Source organism: Mytilus edulis, chromosome 7 (genome assembly GCF_963676685.1).
Source record: "Mytilus edulis chromosome 7, xbMytEdul2.2, whole genome shotgun sequence".
NCBI classification, from domain to species: domain Eukaryota; kingdom Metazoa; phylum Mollusca; class Bivalvia; order Mytilida; family Mytilidae; genus Mytilus; species Mytilus edulis.
In genome coordinates, this window is record NC_092350.1 from 50,386,617 (window position 1) to 50,412,033 (window position 25,417).

The following is a 25,417-nucleotide window of genomic DNA, read 5'->3' on the forward strand; positions in this document are numbered from 1 at the left end:
TCTTCATAGACGCAATTTTAATTAAGAATTACGTGTAAAAAGATCTCATTCACATACATACAATAATAGTGTATTGACATATCAACGATATAAGGATGAGGCTTAAAAACGGGGAAATACGAGGCTCTGCCGAGTTTTTTCCCCGTTTCGGGCCGACTACTTATATCGTTGATATGTCAAGTCAATACACTAGTATTGTCTTTATGCTGCAATCTAAAAAACACATTTTCAATTGTTGTTTATAGCGTTGTTGTTATTTATTTGAATTGACAACTCCTCACATCCGGCGGAGAAATATAAAACACAATGACATGTACATAACCTGTTGCAACCAATAGATGGTGAACAAATTCGTTTGAGTATGAACTAAAATATCAACAATAAGTATGAAATATAATGATTTATAGGCTTTAAACAAAAAATATTAACAAGTGAAATCTGTTTTTCTAACAATTGTTAAAGAAATAAGTTTGAGTCGTTCCAAGCTTCGTTGTATGCATTATAAGTAAGGACAGATTGAAGTTGTCGTCATAAATGTCTAAATATAGTTCTGGTCATTCTATTTAAATATTCATGAGGAAAACTGTTATCGGGTAAGTGACTGGATATGTCATAGATAGATGTATATACAGTCAACACATTTTGACTGCTCAAATAGAACAAGTGCAGATACCAGTAGATATGATATAATAAGAGCTTACATTTCCTATCATGAAATCCGTGATAGAGGGTTACTGCTTACAAGGAACTTATTTAATCAAGATTCCCAAGTGTTGCAGTTAAATTCTTATACCTTCAAAGATTCTAGTTGGACGACGGATGTTTTAAAAACATAACAACAGACTAATCCTTTTTCGTTGAGTGTGACCTACGGAAAGACTTATCACCGTTTTTTTAATTACATTAGCAACACGACGGTTTCAATATAAAGCATGATCTGCTGACCTTTTCGGAGCACCAAATATTAACCCCGGGTTTTGAGAGGGTTCGTGTCGCTCTGTCTTTTTTTTCTGTATGTATTCTGTAGAGGGTTGTTTTTGTTGTTTGTCTTTTGATCGCTTTTCGAATTTTGCCATGCCATTGTCAGCTAGTTTCGGCTTTAGGTTATTAGCTTGACTATCTCTTGAATATCTTCCTTCTCTTTAAAAAGAAATATTTCCTTTTCACGTTTGGTTTTTCCCCCAGTCAATTCATCTTTAGAATCAGACATTTTTCCTGTACTAAAATTCTGACAGTGATCCTTTATTGATGAACTTTACAATTTGCTTCCAAATGTACATATGGTGTTATTTCAAAGATTTAAAAAATGTTTACATTGTACAATGAAAAAATGTCTTCACTGAGTGGAGCCAGCGACACATCGTGACGGTCAACTAATTTGTTGTTCTTACAAGTGTTATAGTCAAGTATATTAGGCAAAATTTTGTGAGACATCGTAGTTAAATTTTGGAAATTTACCATAGTAAGTGTCTGATATGAAAAGCTAAAAATGTCTAGTTTTTGAGTTATAATTCCATAGATTTATGAAACAAATATCTGATTTGCAGAGGGACCTGTATGTTTCTGTTTTTTTCATTATGAGGAAACATTTGAATTAAATGATTTATCACTGCGGATGTATTAGTTATATTACATCTTTAACATAATTAACAAAATCTGACAATTTATATTTTTTGTACATATATTTTGGTTTTGTTGAACAAGATCTAATAAAGGCTCCATCCAAAATATTATTTTACTTACATTGACATGTGTATGAAATAATTTAAAAGTCAGCTAGTTTCGACTTTAGGTTAATAGCTTGACTATCTCTTAAATATCTTTCTTCTCTTTAAATCTTTAAAAAAAAATTTCCTTAACACGCAATATATTTCCTATAACTAATACGTTTGCACTTACTATTACAAATTTTGAAACATAAAGATAAATTCGAATTCAAAGAGTCATACAACTGGCCGTATTATATTTTATCGTTTTCAATTGTATTCTACAGGTTGCACTTTGTAAATACAGCTGTTTCTCAAAACACGCCTCTTTTGGGGAGTAATTGAATATTCATAGAAAATTAATTTTGTTAACATACTGGTTCCCAGTTATGCTCTCTGTGTTCCATATCGCAGAGACAGAACTTGGAAATGTTACCAGTAAATAAACACGTGCATATTGTTTACATTGAAATCTGTGGTAACCTTTCATTCGAGGTAGGGGTAGTTAAGAAAATTAGTGTAAGTTTAAACTCTGAGAAGTTCAGGGCATATAAACGTTGAAAATATGCCGCACAGCCCTATATTTTGACCTTTGAAAAAAATTGTGGTGCATATGAACTTTCAATTTTAGGATAAGATTTTTTTTCAAAACTTCATAGTAAAAGTGGTACAGTTTTAGCCGTAAAAGGAGTTCCTATGGGAAATTGCATTGTCAATATTTACAGACATGCAACCTACAGTGGAACAATTGTAATTCTGAGAACGACAACATTCAATAAACTACTATCTGTCAAAAGTTTATTTCTTCAGAAACACCGTACCAAAATCATAAAGAAACATGTCTGTATAGTATGACATTAAAACTTACCAGTATTCGAATTAACGTGTGCTGTGCAACAAAACTGTAGGTGAACATTACAGTTGGTTATAAGTAATTTCTGTTTGAAATACAATTCGAAAAGAATTGTGTACAGTAGCAATGAGCCTGAACGGATTAAATTTCTGTTTTATCAAAGGTATGGGAATTTATAGATTCTCAAGCTTCACGTAAGTTCTAGTAGAAAAACATTAATTTACTAAAACTCAAAATCTTTTAGGCTTTGTAATTCTAATTTTTTTAATTACGAAAGGCCATCTTCTTCCCTCTATAATTTGTCATTTAAAAAAAAAAGATTCTGTTTTTTCCGTTCTTAATATCCTTAAAATATACATTTTCCTTTATTTATTGAATACATTTTTTTTATTCCAATCATTATGTGCTGACCATTTTTTTTATATTCTATCTTCCTTTTACCATTAGTTTTCGTAAAACCGGCATTGTTACGTTACAAACTATTTGATGATATTTTAATTTGACGTCGTAATTGATATGGAGTCAAGAAAGTACGTGGTACCAAATTATAGTATGAGCAAATAATTATTGCGCTTAACTAATTGATATGATAATTATTTTTGATTTTGTATCAACCAATACATTTATAACCAATGTACGGCACTCTCTAAGGTAAAGGCATAAACTAAGTCATGCACTTGCTTGGTGATTCTTTTTGCAGTTGGTATCGCATTTGTTTTGTAGATAAATTAATAAAATAAAACCGACGAGGAAAAACATTACATGCACCACCGAACGCTATATTTTTATGAAGCTGAGACTGTTCAGTGGTCTTGAGTGCTGGACACGGAGCATATGGTGTCGTCACGATTTCACATATAACGGGTTTAAAACCTGCTGAGGGAAGATCTTACATTGTTGGGTTAAATTTGAGACGAACGCAAAGATGTGTGAAACTTACACAATGGACAGATCAGGAGACATTGTTTTAAGATTTGTCGCTGTATTGATGTACAAAAATATACAAAATCATACGGTTTTATATTGCTTCTAGTTTATAGCAATGTAATGAATTAATATATTGCCTATCGGTGGTGCTACCGTCGTCTTAAACGATAAAGGTAAATGACGATTATGACCTTTTGAGTTTTGCATTTAGGAGAGGACAGTTTATACAGAAGATATTTTTTTTATGTGAAATATTTACGCAATGTTTTTCATGAACTGTTCAGTCTTGTTTACCACATTTCAAACCAAAAAAACAAAAATTCCGCTCCTACAATGTATATATTGTAGTCCAGTCAATCTAGCCCAAAGAATCACCCAACCTCAAACAAATTGCAACAAAGGGTTTCTTGGTATAATTCGATCTATTGAAAACCCTATTGAACATATAAAAAATCGACAGAAATGGGTCGGCTAATTTTCGTAATTTTTGGGGTCAAAATATAGGTTTTTGCACAAAAGTCGCTTAAAACTGAAAAATTACTTACATTTTATTATAATGACAAAACCATTAGAAATGGGTGTAAAAATAAGATAACAATTATGGGAACTACCTATGAAAGTGGCAAAATTGGGAAAAAAAGTTTCGAAAAATAGTAATTCTGGGTTAAAAACTGTTTTTTGTGACAAAAAATCGGCAAAAACTGATTGTTTTCTATTAATGATAGTAAATGTATAAATAAATCAGTTTTCCACTTTATTTCAGACAGTATATGAAATATAATTATAAATAATACCCTATTCTTATTATAAACATACGAATTTGGGGTGAAATAGTTACTTTTTAGTGAAAAATCGAGGTAAACTGAAATTCAAGATAATCTCTTTTATTATCAAAATGTACTATAATAATTAATTCATTTATCTTGACTGAGTAAATAAGTGATTCAAAAGTTATGAAAAACCTATAAAGAGCTTATGTCAAAGAAACAATGTAACATCTTCATATTAAGTAACAAAAAAGACATATTTAGGTAGTTGCCTTCTTGAAGTATAGAAAATATAACCGACAATAGTTTTTAGTATTTGTTTCAACTTAAGTCAAACATGAGTTCACCAGCTGCTAAGTTAATGTCACCATGCATTAAATTGATACAGCTCTGACCACGACATTCGCCACACGAAATGTAAATTCTAAACCATGTTTTCTACATGTGCAGCGACGAGTATCACAATTAGTCTTGCTAAAGCATGCTTTGTTTCAATACCGTGTGAATGCATATATCTACTAAACATTTCAATAAAGTTCTGTTTATTTTCATTATTAGCCAAAAATAATTCCTTTTTTGACCTAAAAGGTGTTGTCTCCGTAAATGTTACTTTTGTACCAAAGATTCCATTGGTTCGCTTAAGATGCCGGACACCTATCCATCAAATACAACAACCGAGTCATAACACTTTATTGAATCAATATATCTTTTACAAATTTCTCCAAATGTCAACCCACTTTTCCATTGTATTTTATGCATAAGTGATCCGCCATCAACAACATAACTGTAGACAGTATTTGTATATTCTGTACTGCAGTCTCCAAGATTCCAAATTCCATCCGCTAGAGTTGACTTTGATGCTGGCCTCATAAATCCGGATGAATCAAACATAGAACTTGGTTGACAAGACAGCTCATAAGCAAATATTTCAGATTTGTCTTCATATATACTGTCTGTAGCTACGATAAATCCACGATTGTACAGTGTGTCGACAAGGAAACGGATACCAACGTGGTGGTGCATTTGAATACCTAAGCCAATCTGCAATGGTGCTATTACACCTCGTGGCCTTGTTGCCTGTATGATTGCATGTCCAATTACTGATACAATCTGTTTCGCTAAATAACGAGTTAAAACATATTCTTAGTGAACGAGGGACATTATCAACATTTGAGGTCTCTGACTCCATTTCTTCTGCAGACGGATAATAAATGTCTTTAGACGTTATTAGCTTGATGTCTTCTTTAAACGTTGGGCTGCGGTTGATATGATAGATTTCTTTTCTTCTTCCTTATTTTCTTTTCCTCTACGATTATAAAAAGTATGCAATATCGATGAAATGTGTTGTCTCGAAACGTCAGAGTACTTGGTTTTCCCTCTTCTTCTGTCAACAATACTGTTTTACCAAAATAATCCAGGATTTTTTCTTCATGTGGACAATTGAATATGTATTCTCTACGCCACATATTTTTTCCATCTCACGTCCTACATCGGCGATAGAAATTTGCTTCTGATTCTTTTCTATTTTCAACATAATTTCCTGGAAACCATCTTCTGCAGTATTATTCTTTGGTCTACCTGCATAGGATGTTTTACGTTTTTTCAAATTCTCTTCCGGTGTTGTAGCTATAGTTTGTGGCATTTGCTTCCCAATTCTAAAGTTTGAATTGCATTGTGCATGAAAAACTACATTTGCCGCACGCAAATCAGAATGAGCAATCTGTGTTCTATTGAAAAATGTTCCTCCCCAATTGTCATTTGTCATTTCTCTCTCTGCATGCAGTTTCTACCGATGACTGAAAATCTAAGTTATGACAGAAACAACGTCATATCCTCCTTTTCTTTTGTAATTCTTTGCCGTTTGCCCACATAACAGAGAGTTCAAATTTGAAGAGTGGTTTGCTGGACCTAAAATCTCTTTCTCTATCACTTGTTTCTGGGTCTACATTCAAATTTATTTTCCATCTCGTCATTTTAAGGTTTATAAAATCTCGTGTACAATCATTGTGAACTGTTTGGCCAGGAACAGTTAATATTTCCTTTTGTCTGTCGAAGCTGATTTTGTTGATGTTACGTACCACACCCTTTCTTTCCAAGTTTTACTGTGGGTTCACCGTTTTCCAGGAGCTTGTCACAAAAGATACAGCTGTCCATGATGCCATCTGTAAAAAAAATAAAAAATATTATAAAATCATCCTTTTAATTTATAAAATGTAAATCGTCGGTTATATTAATACAGTAATAGACAAAAATATAAATGGCTTAAAACAGTAAGAAAATGACGATTTCCACTAATTTATTACATAAAAGTGTGTTAATGTTAATTGTTGTACATCATAATACAATATTGATGGAAAAAAATAACTTGAAATAGTCTAAATTGCCCGTAAAACATTTAAATTTTCATTTTCATTTCAATAATTAAAAGTATAAAATGACGCTAACGGCGTTCCATACTTTTTTTCTCCCGAAATATCCTTGGCTTGCAGCGATCATTAAGATTGAAATAAACAATTAATTTTCCCATAGGCGACAATGGTAGCCTTTTTCAATACAGACTTTAGAAAGTTGATTTTTTTAACGAAACCTTGCTAGAAACAAAGAAAAGTTATTAGGGAAGTATTTTTCGGTCCAAAAAATATAGGTTCGCGTTGTTTTTCTTAGCGTATTTTGTACTTATCTCTCATGCCTATCAATTTTGCCCTTAAAAATACGTGTCTTGTCCTAGCATTGAAAAGTCATCTCAGTGCCTTTAGGGCTACGGAATAATTATCAGTTTGCCTTTTGTATAAAGCAGAGTGCATGAAGTCTCTAATAATAAAAAAATAACTGGCGCACGTATCAACCAATCAGGATTAGCCATACTCTTCATTCTGAATACGATGTTATGATCATAAAATGGCTGCGCCCATAAAATCTAATGGGTATTGTAACCTAAAATGCAGTTTTTGTTGTTTGAGATATATTTTATAAAAGGGTTATTGGTTTTATTTATAACCAAAGGACTTATCAGAGTGTTTAGGTGTCGACAGAGCCGATGTGTGAATCGTAGACAAATAACATTTACTGACAAAAAATCGGTATTCGTGAACGTCTATATATGAATTGAACATTATAAACATACCTATTATGCAACTTAGTGTCTTTTATTTCATTTAAAAACTTACCAATACCGGCAAAATCGTTGATACTATAACAGCAAATTCGTCTGCTATATTGCGGTTGTTTCCCTTTTATGTACTCTTTCACTCTATGGCAGCCTGAACGTTACGTAATTTACACAAAAAATATAAGCAAATTTGTAATCGATTTTAAGAAAAAACAAGCCGATCGATTTTTGTCAATTTTTAATATGTTGTTTAGACATAACTTATTATTCAAATTGTCAAATTATGGACTGCCAATAGAACCAACCTTCATATGTTTTAACATTAAGAAAGACTTTCTCCTCTACAAGATATTATTTGGGGAAATATCGCTTTTGTACATGTACTCTACCACTCATTTTATTAGACGAACGTTTCAAATATAAACTTGTCGAGATAACTTTGACGTAAAAAATCCAAAAATATTGCATTGAAAGTTTGAAAGATTGCGCAACTGACTTTCTTTTATTCATTATTATAGGTAATTCATGTGAATTATTTCACACATGACTACACATGCTTCTTACATTTCCTTTTAAAAATCAAGAAAAAAGTTGTCATTAATCCAAACAATAAACTAATATCGCTATTCCAATGTCGGAAACGGATTTGCATTGGCTCTGTCTTTGCCAATTGTGATTACGGGTAATGTTTATCAATATTATCAGGTATATTGAGCGAATGAATGACACCGATCGCAAAACCGACTAGCAGCATCGATTGATGATTGTTGTTTTCTTATCGTACAGTGGCAATTATTTCCTAATTATTTTAGGCCAAGTCAGTATCATTTAAGTCAATATCCAACGGAAATGAATTAAATCATACATTATTTCTTTGCAAACATAGCACAAATGTTCATCAAATTCGTCTTTACTGTCCGTAAACAGGCAGTATATAACAATAAATTCCACAGCATTGACATTTTGTTTTGCATTTTCAAACACTTTCATAGTAGAGAAATATAGATTTAACTACTGCAACAAGCTAAGTGTGTTAGATATTTCTCCACTCCAGACAGTTCAATTATAATAATTAAAGCGTGAGGATTGCCACTGAGATTGAATAAATATCTTTAAACACGAGTTAAATTGATGACATTTGTTTCTGTAATGATTTTTATCCTTCCTTTTCAAAAATTTGCAAAAAGCTCTGTTTTGTGAATGTTACGTCATCAGGCATGGTTGCCTTTTTTCAAGACGTCATAATAGGAAATTCAGAAGAAACTAAGATAATCAGACGTCACATTTGAATTTTCACCAATCATTTGCCGAGAACAGATATTTTACTAGTGAGGAAAATATTTTTCTCAAACCGATCAAGAAATGTGAAAATAGCACAAAAAAATAGAGAATATATTTTATGCGTGGTGTATGTGTGAACACAATTTACTTGAACAGGTCGTTGTTAAATGTTGAGTTTTTATATACTGTTGGCCTTAATATGTGATATCTTTTAGACAAATAAGTTATGTATTAAGTGGATACAGAACACCTAAGAGATTAACTCTTAAAATCAGCTGAGTGTTTAAAAAACCTACTGTTAGTTTGGATAAATCAAGCGTTTCAACGATCAAAATTAGTGTTTGTCAAACTGCTTTATTGCCAATCCAAGTATTCCTGTAAATTGAACGGTATGAATTTCAAGAAATTTTCATATTTTTGTTAATAGGTCAAAGTAAATCGTTTGTCAAAACTTTATGAAAATTAAACGAGGCTTATCTATTTTAGTCAAAGTGCTGGGTACCCCCTTAAATCTGACATTGTTTTTAGTTAATTTCGAAACCGAGTTTTTTGGGGGTAAGGATAAACAGTTTTTTTCTATTTCTATTTAGTATTTGGTATATATTCATTCTTTCAGTCTGTTTTTGTAGCATTACTTTTAACAGAAACATCATTTATCGTCGATTTAGCGTTAGTCTTAACAAAATTCCTACCGTACTATGGTCTTTGTTTCATTGTCAAGGATACCGGATCTCGTTTTTTTTGCATAGTGAAAATATTTTAATCATGTAATTTGTTTGTAGCTAATGTCCTTTGATTTACTCTAAAATGTAACCACTATAATTTTGTGTTGTTAGTAACTGCAAAAGAGGGTTTGAAAATTTCTCTCCATTCTAATTTATTAAGTTACCAAAATTATCAAGATCAATATCGAAGTTTACCCCTAACAGCCTAAAAAAAGATGACCCCCATGATAAATTTCTGTTCTGGCATAACATTTCTCTACTGTATGTTTACTTCCAATCCATACCACTGAGTTTTTGTTCAATTTATCCTTAGTCCAGAAAGTTTTGCATACCAATCTAGCTCTAATAAAGCTTCTTCCATAGAATCTTCACTTTCATCCAAAATTATTGAAGTGTCATCGGCAAACTGAGATAGTTTACACATGTTACAGTCAAATTGAGAAATTTCTATAAACTGTATTTTCGTTTTACCTCTTACCTGTATTGCCAAAATGTCTCCACATAATACGAAAAGGTATGGTGATAGTGTGTCCCCCTGTCTGCAGCCTCTTCCAATACCAAATAAATCTGATGCATTTCCAACCCGAATGACTACAGAGCTGATATTATTGTAAAGTACTTTAATCAAATTGATTACAGAGTTTCCAAAAAAAGTGAAAACTGCTAAAAGAAAATCCCAGGATATTGTATTAAAAGTTTTTTCAAAGTCTATCAACAGTAATAAACCAGGTATATCTTTTTCTTTAGTATACTGCAAAATATCACATAAAGCCCACTTATGAAACCAGTCTGACCTAAATTAATAAGTTTATCTAAAACTTTTTTAAATCTATTTGCGATCACCCATGACTCAATTTTATAAACTGTGTTTCATAATGGAATGCTTGGAGCGCCAGTTCTTCAGTAAATGCCTTATCTTGTTATTCTTTGACAAACATGCGATTATGCCTTGTTTTTGAGGGATTGATAATGATCCAATGTGATATCCATAATTCAGAGATTCTACAATAAAATATTTTAAATCTTTCATTTTTTTTAAAAACTCAGTCGAATAACCGTCAGATCCAGGAGATTTATCGTTTTTGTCTTTTTATTTGTATTGTAATCCTGCCTCAGCTATAGATATTCCCTCTTCTTAATTATGTTGTTCATCCTCTGTCAGTTTTTCAAAAAATTTTAAATTATTTTCTAACTGTTCAATTTTACAGCTATTTAAACTACAATCCCTATTTTTATAGAGTGTTTCATAAAATACTTTTGTTTCTTTCAAAATAGGTATTAAATTACCATTCGTCTGTTCTTTCCTTATATCCTCCAGGTCTGGTTTTTTATCTTTTAATTGATCTATTAATTCTTACTTAAAATTTGCTACTAGTGAATCAACTTCCCTTTGTAAATTAAGAACCTTGTTATCCGTTGTTTTCTTCTTAAAACTTGCGTATGAAATAGTCTTTCCCCTGATTTCCATCAATAAAATCTCCAGAAAAAATTGCTTGTTTCAAGTCAGTTGTAAATTTCCATCATTAATTTCATCAATACATAAAATTGAGAATGGAAATGGGGAATCTGCCAAAGAGACAACAACCCGACCATAGAAAAAAAACAACAGCAGAAGGTCACCAACAGGTCTTCAATGTAGCGAGAAATTCCCGCACCCGGAGGCGTCCTTCAACTGGCCCCTAAACAAATATATACTAGTTCAGTGATAATGAACGCCATACTAATTTCCAAATTGTACACAAGAAACTAAAATTAAAATAATACAAGACTAACAAAGGCCAGAGGCTCCTGACTTGGGACAGGCGCAAAAATGCGGCGGGGTTAAACATGTTTGTGAGATCTCAACCCTCTCCCTATACCTCTAGCCAATGTAGAAAATGTATGTTATAATCATAAACATGTGCACAATATTGTTTCTTGACAGCACTTACTTTTTCTTTTAAAATATTTACATATTCTTGATCATATAATAATATGATTTCTTTTATATATCAGATTTAGTGTAACTTATTAGAGTAACGAAAATTGACAGAACAGCAAAATAAATGTAACTTTAACTATTGGTCTTATATCTTTAAGTATATTGTGTTGTTTTGTTTCTTTGTACATGTTGAGTATAATATTTGTTTTATTTCTAACAATAGTTATGGAAACACTTTGTCTTTATAAATTTATGTGTGCCAAATTGGTGCTAGTTTTCCGATATTACCAGATTTGGTGTAATATAATCTAGATAATATTTTATATTTTGAACCAAATATGTTGTCATAAGAGTACATTTGTTATCAATAAAGAGTCTACATTTTTTACATAGACATTGTGGCCATCTTATGTGTATGCTAAACTTAAGGATATATACTTAGATAATAAAATTGAGAATGGAAATGGGGAATGTGTCATAGAACTTGTTTAGATGTTTGGTGTGTTATCTTTCTCTAATTTTTGTGCTATTTTCACATTTCCTGACCGGTGTGAGAAAAATATTTCTCCTCACTAGTGAAAAATCTGTTCTCGGCAAATGATTGGTGGAAATGACGTCTAAATGTTTTGTTTTCTTCTGAATTTTTCTATTGTGACGTCATGAAAAAAGGCGACCATGCCTGATGACGTCGCATATAAAGAACACAAATTTCTGAAAATCTTTGAAAAAGAAGGATAAAAATCATTAGAGAAACAGATTCCTACACTATAACTCGTGTATTACGATATTTCTCCACTCTCGACAGTTAAATTTTAGTTATTTAAAGAGCTGTTGAAGTTGGTGATGTTCCTCATTGAACCGATTATTCTCTTCTGTTTGGAGCAGTGTATCTACTTATGTCTTATGGGCTTTTATGTTGTTTTTACCTGAGCTTGTCTGTCATTTAGTTTTCTAACTTATCGCAATTCCTGCCAATGCACTCATTAGTATGTTAGTGCAGTGGTATTTTCAAAAGCTTATTTTGCATACGGATATGTTTGTTTCTTCTTTCTGTTTGAAATGTGAAGTCTAGGCGATCTTTCCCAAAGTCATAAGTTTTTGAAGTGTTTCTGTTGTGCCGCTCATGCAAGAAGAATTAATTCTCAGAACACCAGCAATATTTCATTTGCCTCTTAATGACAAAGTGTTGTTTTTCTTTATAAAATCCATTTTTTTCCCTTCAAACTTTAACAGGATATTGTCATAAAGAAGTGCATAGAATACTGTTTTTTGGTGTGTGTGTGTTGGGTTTTTTTTTTTTTGGGGGGGGGGGAGGGGAGGAAAACATGACTATTTGTCAATAACTTTGTTTTGTGTTTTGAGAGAATAATAACAAAATAATAGTTATGACTTGTACACTGGTTGTGAATGTAAATTTGTGTGTACTAGTGCAAACACAAACTTACAATGAACCATAATAGTCATTCCACACAGAATTTATTAAAACAAAAGACCACTAAAATATCCTATTTTTTGTTTAGCGAAGTTGTTATATATGTAACAAAACATTGTTTCGTATGTGCTTGTTTATGGTCAAGTAAAAACCACTTTTGTTTGATTGAAGGAATATGTAAATGTCAATGAATAAATGACAGACTAATGTATAGGTTCGTCACATATTTGCTCAAAATCATGAATTTGACAACAAAAATATATCATCTCAAAATATAATGATAAAAGAAAACAAGCTCGGTGATGTCCATGACGTCTTGAGTAGTAGAGTAAAGTACATGTACTAAATTTTTAAATAATTTTCTAACGATGCCAGTGGTGCATGGGTAAACTGAACAAATCCACAGCAGGAAAATCACTGTCCTGCTGTCAGAGGTGAAAAAATATTTCTTGTATTAAATACTAAATGTAATTAAACTTATTTTTACTTTATTTCAAATTTCAAAAAGAAAACCAACTACATGCATTAGTCTGATACAGATTTTGTGCGTGTTTTTAAAAGAGTTTGTGTTCACTATTACAACTCCCCCGACCCTCCGGTTTCCTTCTTTGCTCCATAAGCCTCGGTCCAGGATGTACCACAACAAATTTTGGTAGCTCAATAAATTTACCCTCTTAATGGCCAAATTTAGTTTAGAGCTTGACTAGACACTATTGAGACAACATTTAAAAGGGAATGAATTTGGACAAGAAAAACCTTCTGAAATCGCTTATTTTCCACTTCTTTCACATCGATATTGCGATGCATTAAGCATGTTTTTTTCTCTTTTTATACCAGAATGATAACTTGTGTGTCTCAAACAGACTTAGGGCATTACGTTTCTACTAACGCTTTACCCTATAAGGGTAATAGTATATGTGTCTATACGACTTTCCGGCATGGATCTCTTAGTTTTCACATTTTCCCCACAAGTCACATGAAAAATGAAAATATACTACGTGACGTTAAAAATTATCTTCAAATTACATTTTCTGAAATATTCGATCAATTATTTTTCTAATGAGTATGATTTGACCAGTGTTTGCTTGATCTTTAATGCAAATGCAGTATTCAATTGATCTTCAGTAGTAGCGTTCCTGATGAAAGTAAATCCAGAAAAACGCTTTGGATGCATGAAATTATTTAACGTGTTGTTTTCCATTTGTTACATCACTGGGTCGATACCTCTGCTGGTGGACTATCAGCCCCCGAGGGTATCATCAGCTAAGTAGTCAGTCCTTTGGTACTGACATGCTTTATAACAAACCTTTCTAAATTGTTCGTTAATAAATTTTGAAATTATAAAGAAACTAAGGTTTCAAAACCCTCAGGCAAAGTTGACCTTAAATGAATTTGGGTATTTATTTAGGTATTTTTGTCGTATAGCTCTTCAAAACTGTTTCGGTACTTATACATCCCTCGGATTTCAAATGTTTGGCATTGAGCGTTCCTGATAAAGGTAAATCCAGAAAAGCGCTTCGGATGCATGAAATTATTTAATGTGTTGTTTTCCATTTTTTACATCACTGTGTTGATTCCTCTGCTGGTGGACTATCATCAGCTCAGTAGTCAGTTTTTCGGTACTGACATGATTTAAAACAAACCTTCCTAATTTGTCCGTTGATAAATTTTGAAATTATAAAGAAATTAAGGTTTCAACTCCCTCGGGCAAAGTTGACATTTGATGAATTTGGCTAATTGTGTTTATGTATCTAAACTTGTTCGATTCGCTCGTGTATGTAACAACGTACATGTATTCGATTTCAACGAAAGAAATCTCTGTATTACTGAAAAAATATTACACCAGGGTATTCGATATCAAAAACTAGTCAAAACAGTTACTAAATTCTATCATCGGTACAATGACATCATTCGTAAATTAAATCAATATGCAAACATCCTATACGTTCAGGTATTTCACAATTAATATTTTATGATAATATTCTTTACAAAGCACAGAAATGTCGACATTTACCTCAAAAGCTAACCAAACCTTTAAACAGACTTACTGTGGATTCAGTTATTTTCGTGAGTACCAATTTTTAGTGGATTGAGGAAAATTTGCATGTTCGAGGATATTTAATTTCGTGGTTTTGCTGAAGTCTACATAAAAGCTTTTTGAAAATTTGATATTCGTTAAACATTTGAATTCGTGATTCCCCTGTAACCACGAAATCCACGGAAATTGGTATCCAACGAATAATAAGGACTCAACAGTATTCGGAAAGGATAGGGTTACGATACTATTGTCATGTTTAAGTATTGCATATTTTGGTATTAATATCGATTTATTAATAGGGTCTTGCAACGGAAATAAATACTATTATTCTAAAACCATTTGATGGCATGGTACGGGTTATGTTCTTCTCGTATATTTTTATGATGGTATAATACTTCAGCCCTAAGGGGAGGGATTCTACTTGATTTTCATATGATGAAGACATAATTTATAGTACCCAGAGACAAAGAAGTTTTAACTTCCCTTGAAGTTATTTCACTCTCAATAATTGTAAAGAAGAATGCTTTTTTGATTCAATCCAAATATTTACCGTAATCATATTCCTATATATTTATTTTTTTATTTTTTTAGGTCATTGAACTTTTTTCAAAGCATTACTGTAACGTCAGCCTACTGATTTACCCTGGTTTCTTTTTCTAGAACCATCAGTTCCTACATCTGTCCCTGAAATGGACTCGCCGAATATATGCAATTATTTCTTTAATTTTCTTAGGTTCGGATTGGCTAATTTACGGATTTCTGTTCACTAATGGAATTAATTGAAAAACTAACCTTTAATGGTTGTAACTTTTTATATGCCTTCCGTGTGATTCTAGTCCCTTCTTGAGGTCTGCTATGTATGACTGGCGTTTTTGTCCACTGCTAGTTAAAATGCTTGGTTCAATTACGTATACTTTTTTTTTAGGAATTTCCACAAAATATGAAACAGTCACATTTAAATAGTAACCCACATAACTGAATTAATGGGAAGTATAAAGTGTGTGATTGTTGGAGATGGTAATCGAGGGAAGACAGCATTATTATTTTCAATGGAAACGACTGATTTCAAATGCCCATGGGAAAAATTCAAGCCAATGGAGTTCTCGATGTTTGATACACACAAGTTGAACATAAAGTTCCGTGGTGCTGATATTACAGTAAATTTACAAGATACACAAGGACAGGTAATTCTTATCAACATAGTTTTAATAGCCTGGTATGACATCAGACAAACTCCGACCTTTTTCTTTTAACATGGTTTCAATCGCAAATTCCCAAATCTGTAATTATAATTAGATAAATGTCCTAAGTAAGGATCGAATATTGCATTATTTAATCGATAAAATCATTTATACTCTGACCTAAAACTGTTTTGCTTTATAACTGATTTAAATAACATATACTTCGGTTTTATTCTTTTTAAAATCTGTACAGAATTTCTGCCAAACATATGCTGAGTGATCTTTAGCTTATTTTAAAGTATATTGCTAGAAGTTGTTTTTTTAGTTATTTCCCTTAAATGAATAATTCTTACACATTTTTGGTGTTTTTGGGAAATATTATGAAAACTATCATATATCGAGAGAAACCGATTTTCTTTTATTAGAAACTACTAAAAATGAGTCAAATATATTTGGTAGATGTTAATATAGTATTGGCACACCTTACATCTCTTAGTTACAATGATAGTATTTGCTATGACTCTCACTCATGATTCATTGGCTTTGAAACTTTGGCAAATTTTACATGTTAAAGTTTGATATTAGGTCAGATAAAACTGTATTAATAAAAAAGAAATAAGTGTAAACAATATTCTATTATGAATTATATTTTCACATTCACAAATAGAAGACAGATTGATATATATATATATATTAACCACTTTTTGCTTGTTTCTGAATCCTTTGTGAATGTACAATTATATTGTAATATTTGTATGAAATCCATAATAAAATATTATTATTAATCTTAAATTTACGTCGCGATCTAGTATTACTGTGGACAAAGTTTTCTATTATAGAAAAATATAAGATATAGTGAGAAAAGGTCAGAAAAGTCTCCAAAAAACACTGAGTATGGCTTGCTCTGTCTACTAATCTTCATGGTAGGGTCCTATTTCAAGGCAATTTTCTCAACAACAAAAAATGAGACTCAATCCACTCAGAATATTTCATAATTGTAATATTTCACTTGAATAGCATGAAATTTTAACAAATGAGAGTACACATAAGGTCAAAGGTGCATGTGCAGCTTCCCGTAATAGGTATAATACCACCATTGTTTTTCCCTATAAGTCTTTGTTAAAGGAGTAAGTTCAGTAAGACCTCTTTTTGGCCCAAAAATATAGCAGTTTTAGAAAATTGTGAAAATGTAATCTTTAAGCTATTTTTTGGAAAACAAAATGCGTCTGCTACATAAATATGAGCTGTTTTTTGACAATACAATGCACAATTTCAAATATCGCGTTCTAGCATTATTAAGTCATGCTAAATTACTGAAATCTTCAAATTTTAGCCTTTTGGTTAATTTTTAGACGGTTTTCGTCTAAAATGATAGTGGCCGCATTCGTGTTCATTCATAATGTTGAAATGTAAGTTGTATTTGATGATAGTACAAAACATATATAAAGTCTGAGGATGAACACGGATGCGGCCACTTTCATTTTTGACAAAAACCATCTGAAAAGTGACGTTTTTTGGCATATTTGATAGATTTTTCATAATTAAGCTTGAATCAGAGCGTTTTTAATGACTTAATCAGTTAAAAATTTTCACATAAACTAATCGAATCAATTGAAATAGATACTTAAGTGTCTATAAAGTGTCCACAAACTTTCGTTAGATGAACCTGAAATTTGAGGCCTTACCAGACCTACTCCTTTGCACTTTTCAAAAAATTGTGCAGATATTGTCATTGTTTCAAATTAAGAAATACTTGGCATGAATAAAGTCTTATTCTGTCCAGTACTACAGACAAAATTTCACATGACATTTCATTGCATATAAGAAAATAACAATCCCTTGAAGTTAGCCAATCAAATTTTCACCCATAATTTCCTGCGTACAAGCTTTAGTAACCATGTAACCTCAAATTTACGAAATATTCTATAGAAACACTAAATAGAATAATAATGGTGCTTTGAAACCCCCAAGATAACTGTTTATAAACGGATGTGATGTATTATAATTTGCTGGTATTTTTACCTAAAGTTGGTACAATCTTCCTTTTATATGTACAAATTGATATTGTTTTGGTTGGTTACTTGTTCGGAAAATAACCCAGAATTAAAAATTAACATTTTGTCATGAAAAATAGTTTCAACAGTAAAAATAGTGTCATAAAGAAACTCTTTATCACGTCTATGCCCAATGATAAGTTCCGAAATGTTTAATTTAATTAAAAGAGATGTCTGCCGTCTTTACTGATTACTGCAAATTTACACAATAACATGAATAATATTGAATTCGTTATTTTGTTCTGTTTATTTTAGTAAAACCAAATTTCAATCCCACACATGTTTAGTTTTAGCTTATGTAACAAAATGACTTAAGTTAGATTATATTTAACAAAACAATGACAAAACAGACGCGAATATGTATAGAAAAACAATAACTCAAAAGAACCTATTCATGCCAACTGTTCGGTAGGAAATATATATGTATTTGTATAACCTTTCTGCCTATTAAGAACAAAAGCTTTGCTCCTTATTCGGAATATGTCCCATATGTTGGCCAGAAATATGCAGTGAATTAATTTTATGAAATTTGATGTACGCCTTTCCAATGTTTTGATAGATACAATCATTTCAGGAAGAATATGATCGACTAAGACCAGTATTGTACTATCGAGAAACGGATGTGGTTCTTATTGTTTTCGAAACCACTCATCCTGATTCTTTCGAAAACGTTGAAGAAAAATGGCTTCCAGAAGTTCATCATTTCTTTCCAAATACACCACTGATTCTAGTTGGTACAAAATCAGGTATAAATCTGTGATGTTCAAAGTCAATAGTCATAATTTCACAATTCCTAAATATGAGTAGGTTCGTGAAAACAACATTGCGAATAATAGAATACATAAAAGAAGTTGTGTCATGGTTTCGTTTGTTTCCTTTGAAAATGTCTATTGAACAGTTCTGTAAATGTTATGGTAAAAAGGCAGAGGATCAAGTATGTACTAAAACGTCAACGCAGTGACGTAATACCGTATACTAGCTTCCATTTTACAGATAAGGGAAACTACAGAATAGATAGTTATTAATTTTCTCCAAAAAGTGCTTCCCTTTGAAAGAAAGAAAATAACGGACAAATAAAAAAATCGATAACAAATTATGTACATTGCATCCCTATCTTGAACCACGGTCTGATTAAAAAAAAATATTAGATATGAATATATAATTCTTATAATGTGCAAAAATTTGCTACATGTATGATAAATCTTCATAATTACGTTTTGAGTTATTTAGAAAAGAGGCTGTCAAAGTCAAACTACATCCAAATTATTAAGTAGGTTTATTATATATACAAAGACAATGAAAGATGTACGACTTTTTTCCACCAAATTTGTTTTACTTACATTGACTTAGTCACGGGGGCAACATACACTGTAAAAATCGTGTTAAGATCCTAAGCGCAATTCTAAACAATGTTGTATTGTGCGACTTTTTGTGTTTCTTTGGTTCTTATAACGTGACTCTGTACTTTAAAATATCCCGTCAGTATGGTATTGTTCTATAATATGTCATTATGGTATATTTCTATTATGAATTATAAAATACGTTGAACCACAAACGTCAAAATTATTCAATCGCGTAGTGGAATGAACTATTTGTGGATTCTTATAAATTCCATAGAACTTTTCGATTATTTTAAATCTCGGTCTATTTCTGAAATTAATTCTTACATATTTTTGATTTTTTAACCCTGTACGCTAACGTTGCACATGTGAAATTTTAAAATTGTTTGTATAAACATTGAACAACAAAAATATGTGACGCGAATCAATGAATGTGTTTGTAGATAGATGTTTTGAGTTTAGTGTTCTGGTAATTTTTTCCTTTTAATATTGTTACACGTTGATGACGGGTGTACCCATATTTTGACTATTTTATTTATCATGTCTGTTTAGTTCACGCATCATTGTAAATATAACGGAATTTGATGAGACTGTCAACAAAGTAAGAGGTTAAGCACTATAAAACCAGGTTTAATCCACCATTTTCTACATTTGAAAATGCCTGTACCAAGTCAGGAATATAACAGTTCTTGTCCATTCGTTTTTGATGTGTTTTGTAATTTGATTTTGCCATGTGATTATGGACTTTCCGATTAGATTTTCCTCTGAGTTCAGTATTTTTGTGATTTTACTTTTTGCACTTTTTTTTTTTGTGGCTTTCCGTACAAATAACATCCTCGCAAAATTGATGTTTTTCAAATCCGTTAAGCTTAATCCACATAGTAAATTCAACAGCATCCTTCGTCGATCACGTTCGAGAACTATTGTTTCTATATACAGATGTTGGTAAAGAACAAATTCGACGACTCTTTTGTTTTGTTTGCTGGGAAATGAATATGTATATGACACAAAAACACTTACTGCATTATTGAAAATTTGTTACAGATTTTGAAGGCAGGGGCGAAGAAATATTCTTGTCGCATGCGATATTCGAATATGTTCACGTCCCTGTCTTGTTAGTATAAATATTGGGTTATTTACAATGTAGGATTATAAGTTACCATATAGGGTTAGTAAAGAGTTACTTCCCTTTGAAAACTCTGGTTATCTGTCTACACCCCGGTAAGGTTGGCTACTCTGGTAAGGTCGGTAACTCTGGTAAACTAATGACTCGGATATAAAAGGCTAGATTGGAGTATAGGTTTTTTTGTATGGTATAAAGTTTCTCTCGACAAGTTATTCTCTTAATGCAACTAGTTAAGGAATTAACAAACCCACATTATATGGAAGTATTCTCCTCGGACATTGTAATAGTATTGACTGTCTGAATACTACTAGGTCTGGTAAATCGTACCTGTACGTGTATATAAAAATCACTTGAAATTAACGTGTGTTACTTGTCCAAGGTAAAGTCGTACTGAAGTCTTATCCGTATTCTCCGCCGCATTTATACTAAGGTAAACAAATCTACCAATTTGGTTTTCTGTTTACCATTTGCCATTTCGGAAAATACCCAAATTACCAAAACCGGAACTAGTGACTACAAAAATAGGTAATGACGTCATTGTACGTCATTTGAAGTAAACAATGCACAGGTGTTCCAAAAGTAAAAACATAGGCAGGAATAATAATTTTTTTAAAGTTAACAATGTTTAAACATATTTATACAAGAAATACATATTAAGAACAGTCAATTAACTGGTAAGGTTTAAACAATATCAGCACACCATTTTAGGGGAAACGAATTCCATTTCAAGGTACCCACATTTCGTTATTCTCTCCACCTTTGAAAAATAATGTTTGTCCCCAAACAAGAATAGTCATTACCTCAAATCTAAAACAATTTCTTCAATGTATTTCATTAAAATATTCTATAATGTATCGTTATTCCTACGATATGAGGGCAATAAGAAGTACAACACTAGTTTAGGCACACAAGTATAATTCTAAAGCGTGACATCATCTACGTGTACAGCGTCATCAGTATCAGTGCTAATCTATGGGGCGCATCATAAACATATACATATCGTTACATCCCCTTTCTTAAGAAAAAATCTTTAAAGTTCTTATTCTCAAAATTTTCTTTAAACTGATCTTAACTCGCGATTGTGCCATTTAAAGTATTAACTTTTACTACAGAACATATTTACAGTCCATCACTAGAAACCCTACTTTTATAAGTCCATTACAAATTAACAATATCAAAACCCTAATCTAATTCAAACTAAAAACAAATCAAACAGGCACATATTTACATAGTCCATTCAACGCACTACACATACATAGTCCTGAAGATGTTTCGGTCTACTACGAATACGTTCTGAGGTTCTGATAGTTGGTTTCGGCTCTTGGTGTTCTATCACATTGTCGTCTTCTTGATCATCGATGGCGATCGGTTGTGCGTGATTGTCAGTACGATTTGCGGCTGTTTGAGTTGGTAGATCTAATTCTGACTGTTCAATCATCGGCTCTTTAGTTAATATGAAATGACTACGATTTCTCAGATAAAAGCTGCCATCGTCGGTGGTCACATTGTACGATCTAATATTACATTTCTCATCAACCTATGCTTTTGTCCATTCTTTTCCATTTGTGAACGGTTTTATTCGAACTATATCTCCTTTCGCTAGTTCGGTCTTATCTTTAGCACTACGATTGTAATAGCTACGCTGTTTCATCTTTTGAATCCTCTTGTTTCCTACAACATCTGTTTGAATGTCTGGCTTCAATAATCTTGACGCCGACGGTAATATCGTTCTTCCTTTTCTTCCAAACATGCGTTGTGACGGAGAACTATTCAAGCCTCCAGATGGTGTAATTCTCCAATCTAACAATGCTAAATACGGGTCTTTAGCATCCTTATGACCTTTTTGCTGTTTTGATAGCGGTTTCAACTTTTCCGTTTGATTGTGGAAATCTCGGTGAACTTGTTGTATGCGTAAATTCATACTAGTTCGAGAAATGTCTAAACTCGTGACTGTTGAACGGCGGTCCATTGTCTGAAAATACGCAATCAGGTAGTCCATATCTCGCAAAATGTTTCTTCAAGATTCCAATTACTTCTTTTCTTTCTTGTTATTTAATCTGTCGATTTCAAAGTAGTCGGAATAGTAATCAATGGTCATCAAATAGTCTTGTTGATTAAACTCGAAGAGATCGCAATCAATTTTCTCCCATGGTCTTGTACAGAGTTCATGACTATGCAAACTTTCTTTCTGTTGTTCCATGTTGAATGCATTGCAAGTTTCACATGTTTTAATATAATTTTCAATGTCTGAGTTCATATTCGGCCAATATAAACATTCTCTTGCTCGTCGTAAGCATCCTTGTATTCCTATGTGACTAGAATGTGCTTTTTCTGTCAGATCTGCTCTTGCACTATTCGGCACTATAACCCTATCACTTTTGAAAATCAATCCATTCTGAATCGTAAGTTCTTCTCGAAACGGAAAATACTTCTGTATCTTAATATCTACGGCATCCTTGTTAATCGGCCATCCTTTCTTTATAAGTTTCGAAAGAATTTGAAGTTCTTCATCTTCTGCGGTAGCTGATTGTAGTGTTTTACATCTTTCGGCGGTGATCGGTAAGAATTGAATCGCATTCACAGTTTCAACTTCCTTCTCGGTTTTCGATCGTCTATCTTGTCCACTTGATTCTTTGTTAATGTATGCTCTACTCAATGTATCTGCCATATATATTTCAATTCCTGGTTTGAAAACAAAAACATATTCAAACTTTTGTAAGCGTAACACATGTAACAACATTCTTTGAAGTCGTTTCGGAGCGGTAAGCAAAACTTTCTTACATATAATCTCAAGCGGTTTGTGATCTGATTCGACGACGATTTTTCTTCCATATGTGTATGTTTCGAATTTTTCCATTCCAAAAACTACTGCAAGTAATTCTTTTTCAATTTGAGCATAATTTTCTTCGGTTGGTGTTAATGCTCTCGACGCATAGCATGCGGGTTGTCCCTCCTGCAACAAGCAAGCACCCAGTCCTGATTTCGATGCATCACACTGTAAAATGACTTCTTTCTTTTCATCAAAGTATCGAAGTACCGGTGTATTTGACAGTACGGTTCTTATCTGATCAAATGATAGTCCGTGTACGTGAGGATCCCATTTGAAATCATATTCGGACTTAAGCAATTGCCTAAGTGGAGCGGTGATTTCTGATAGACATGGTGCAAACTTCTGTACATAGTTCACTATGCCCAAAAGTCTCTGAACTGCTTGTCGGTCCTCAGGTATCGGTATTTCCGTAATAGCTTTCATTTTTTCGGAGTCTATTTTCAGTCCTTCAGCGGTAATTCTATGGCCAAGATAGCTAACTTCCTGTAATCTTAGTTTCAGTTTGTCTTTATTTAGTTTCAAACCTTTCTGTCTACACCGATCCATTAACCCTATCAGTTTCTTATCGTGATCTTCTTGTGCGTCCTTGTCGTTAGTTCCGTAGCCATATATCAAGATATCATCATGAATAATTTCAACGCCTCTTAATCCCTCGAGCGCTTCATCCATTCTACGCTGGAATTCCTCTGGCGCTGGCGATATACCGAACGGCATTCTCTTCCAACGGTATCGTCCCCACGGAGTACCTAAAGTTGTCAAGTAACTAGTCTCTTCCTCTAACTGCACATGCCAAAATCCGTTTTTTGAATCTGCTACCGAGAACCATCTTGCTTTTTAGCTCACCTTTCCTAAAAGGAAATGTGAGCTTTTGCCATCACTTGGCGTCCGTCGTCGTCCGTCCGTCGTCGTCGTAAACTATTTCAAAGATCTTCTCCTCTGAAACTACTGAACAAATTACAACCAAACTTTAGCTGAATGATCCTTAGGGTATCAAGAATAAAGATTGTGTTTTATTTTCCATTTTGTGAAAAAGCATGGCCGCCATGGCTAAAAATTGAACATGGGGTTAATTGCAATTTTTGGCTTATATCTCAAAAACGAAAGCATTTAGAGCAAATCTGACATAGGGTAAAAATGTTCATTAGGTCAAGATCTATCAGCCCTGAAATTTTCAGATGAATCAAACAACCCATTGTTGGGTTGCTGCCACTTAACTAGTAATTTTAAGGAAATTTTGCAGTTTTTGGTCATTATCTTGAATATTATTATAGATAAAGATAAACTGTAAACAGCAAAAATGATCAGCAAAGTAAGATCTACAAATAAGTTAATTTGACCAAAATTGTCAATTGACCCCTTAAGGGGTTATTGTCCTTTAATGACAATTTTTCACAATTTGTTCATCATATTTGCTAACTTTAAAAAATCTTCTCCTCTAAAACTACTCAACCAAATTCAACCAAACTTCAACTGAATGATCAGTAGGGTGTATACAATAAAGTTTGTGTTTTATTTTCTATTTCGTCAAAAAACATGGCCGTCACGGCTAAAAATAGAACACAGGGTAAAATGCAGTTTTTGGCTTATATCTCAAAAACTCCAGCATTTAGAGCAAATAAGACAAGAAGTTAAAATATTTATTAGGTCAAGGTCTACCTGTCCTGAACTTTTCAGCCGAATTGGGTAACTGTTTTTTCAGGTATAATTTCCCTGAATTGATGATTTTGAAGAAATTTTGCAGTTGTTGGTTATTATCTTGAATATTATTATAGATACAGATAAACTGTTAATAGCAAAATTGTTAAGCAAAGTAAGATCTACAAATAAGTCAATTTGACCAAAATTGTCAATTGACCCTTCAGAGTATCTAGTATAAATTTGATATTTTATTTCCTTGTATGTCAAGAAACATAGCTCCTATGGCTAAAATAGAACATAGGAGAAAATGATTATTTTTTTTTTGCTTTTGAAGAAAATAGGACGATTCAAAGAACATTTAACATGTTTAAATAAATTAAAAAGTCAAAATAATCATTGATGAGAGATTTAACCAAAAAGAATTAAGCTGAGCGATTCAGGCTCTTGAGAGCCTCTTGTTTTAAATCTGGTAGCAAGTCGTCGATCGTC

General features: G+C 32.4%; 1 protein-coding gene across 1 annotated transcript in view; it reads right to left on the reverse strand.

Annotated features, from left to right (window-relative positions):
* LOC139483187 (neuronal acetylcholine receptor subunit alpha-3-like) overlaps window positions 1–21,898 on the reverse strand; it is a 43,806-nt gene extending 21,908 nt beyond the window's left edge. The window contains exons 1-4 of the mRNA XM_071267222.1: window positions 21,716–21,898; window positions 6,357–6,415; window positions 5,736–5,908; window positions 4,991–5,371 (exon numbers count right to left, since the gene is read on the reverse strand). Coding sequence (XP_071123323.1) covers window positions 4,991–5,371; window positions 5,736–5,908; window positions 6,357–6,415; window positions 21,716–21,898 — 796 coding nt within the window. The remainder of the gene's footprint in view (window positions 1–4,990; window positions 5,372–5,735; window positions 5,909–6,356; window positions 6,416–21,715) is intronic.
* Window positions 21,899–25,417: the final 3,519 nt, after the last annotated feature.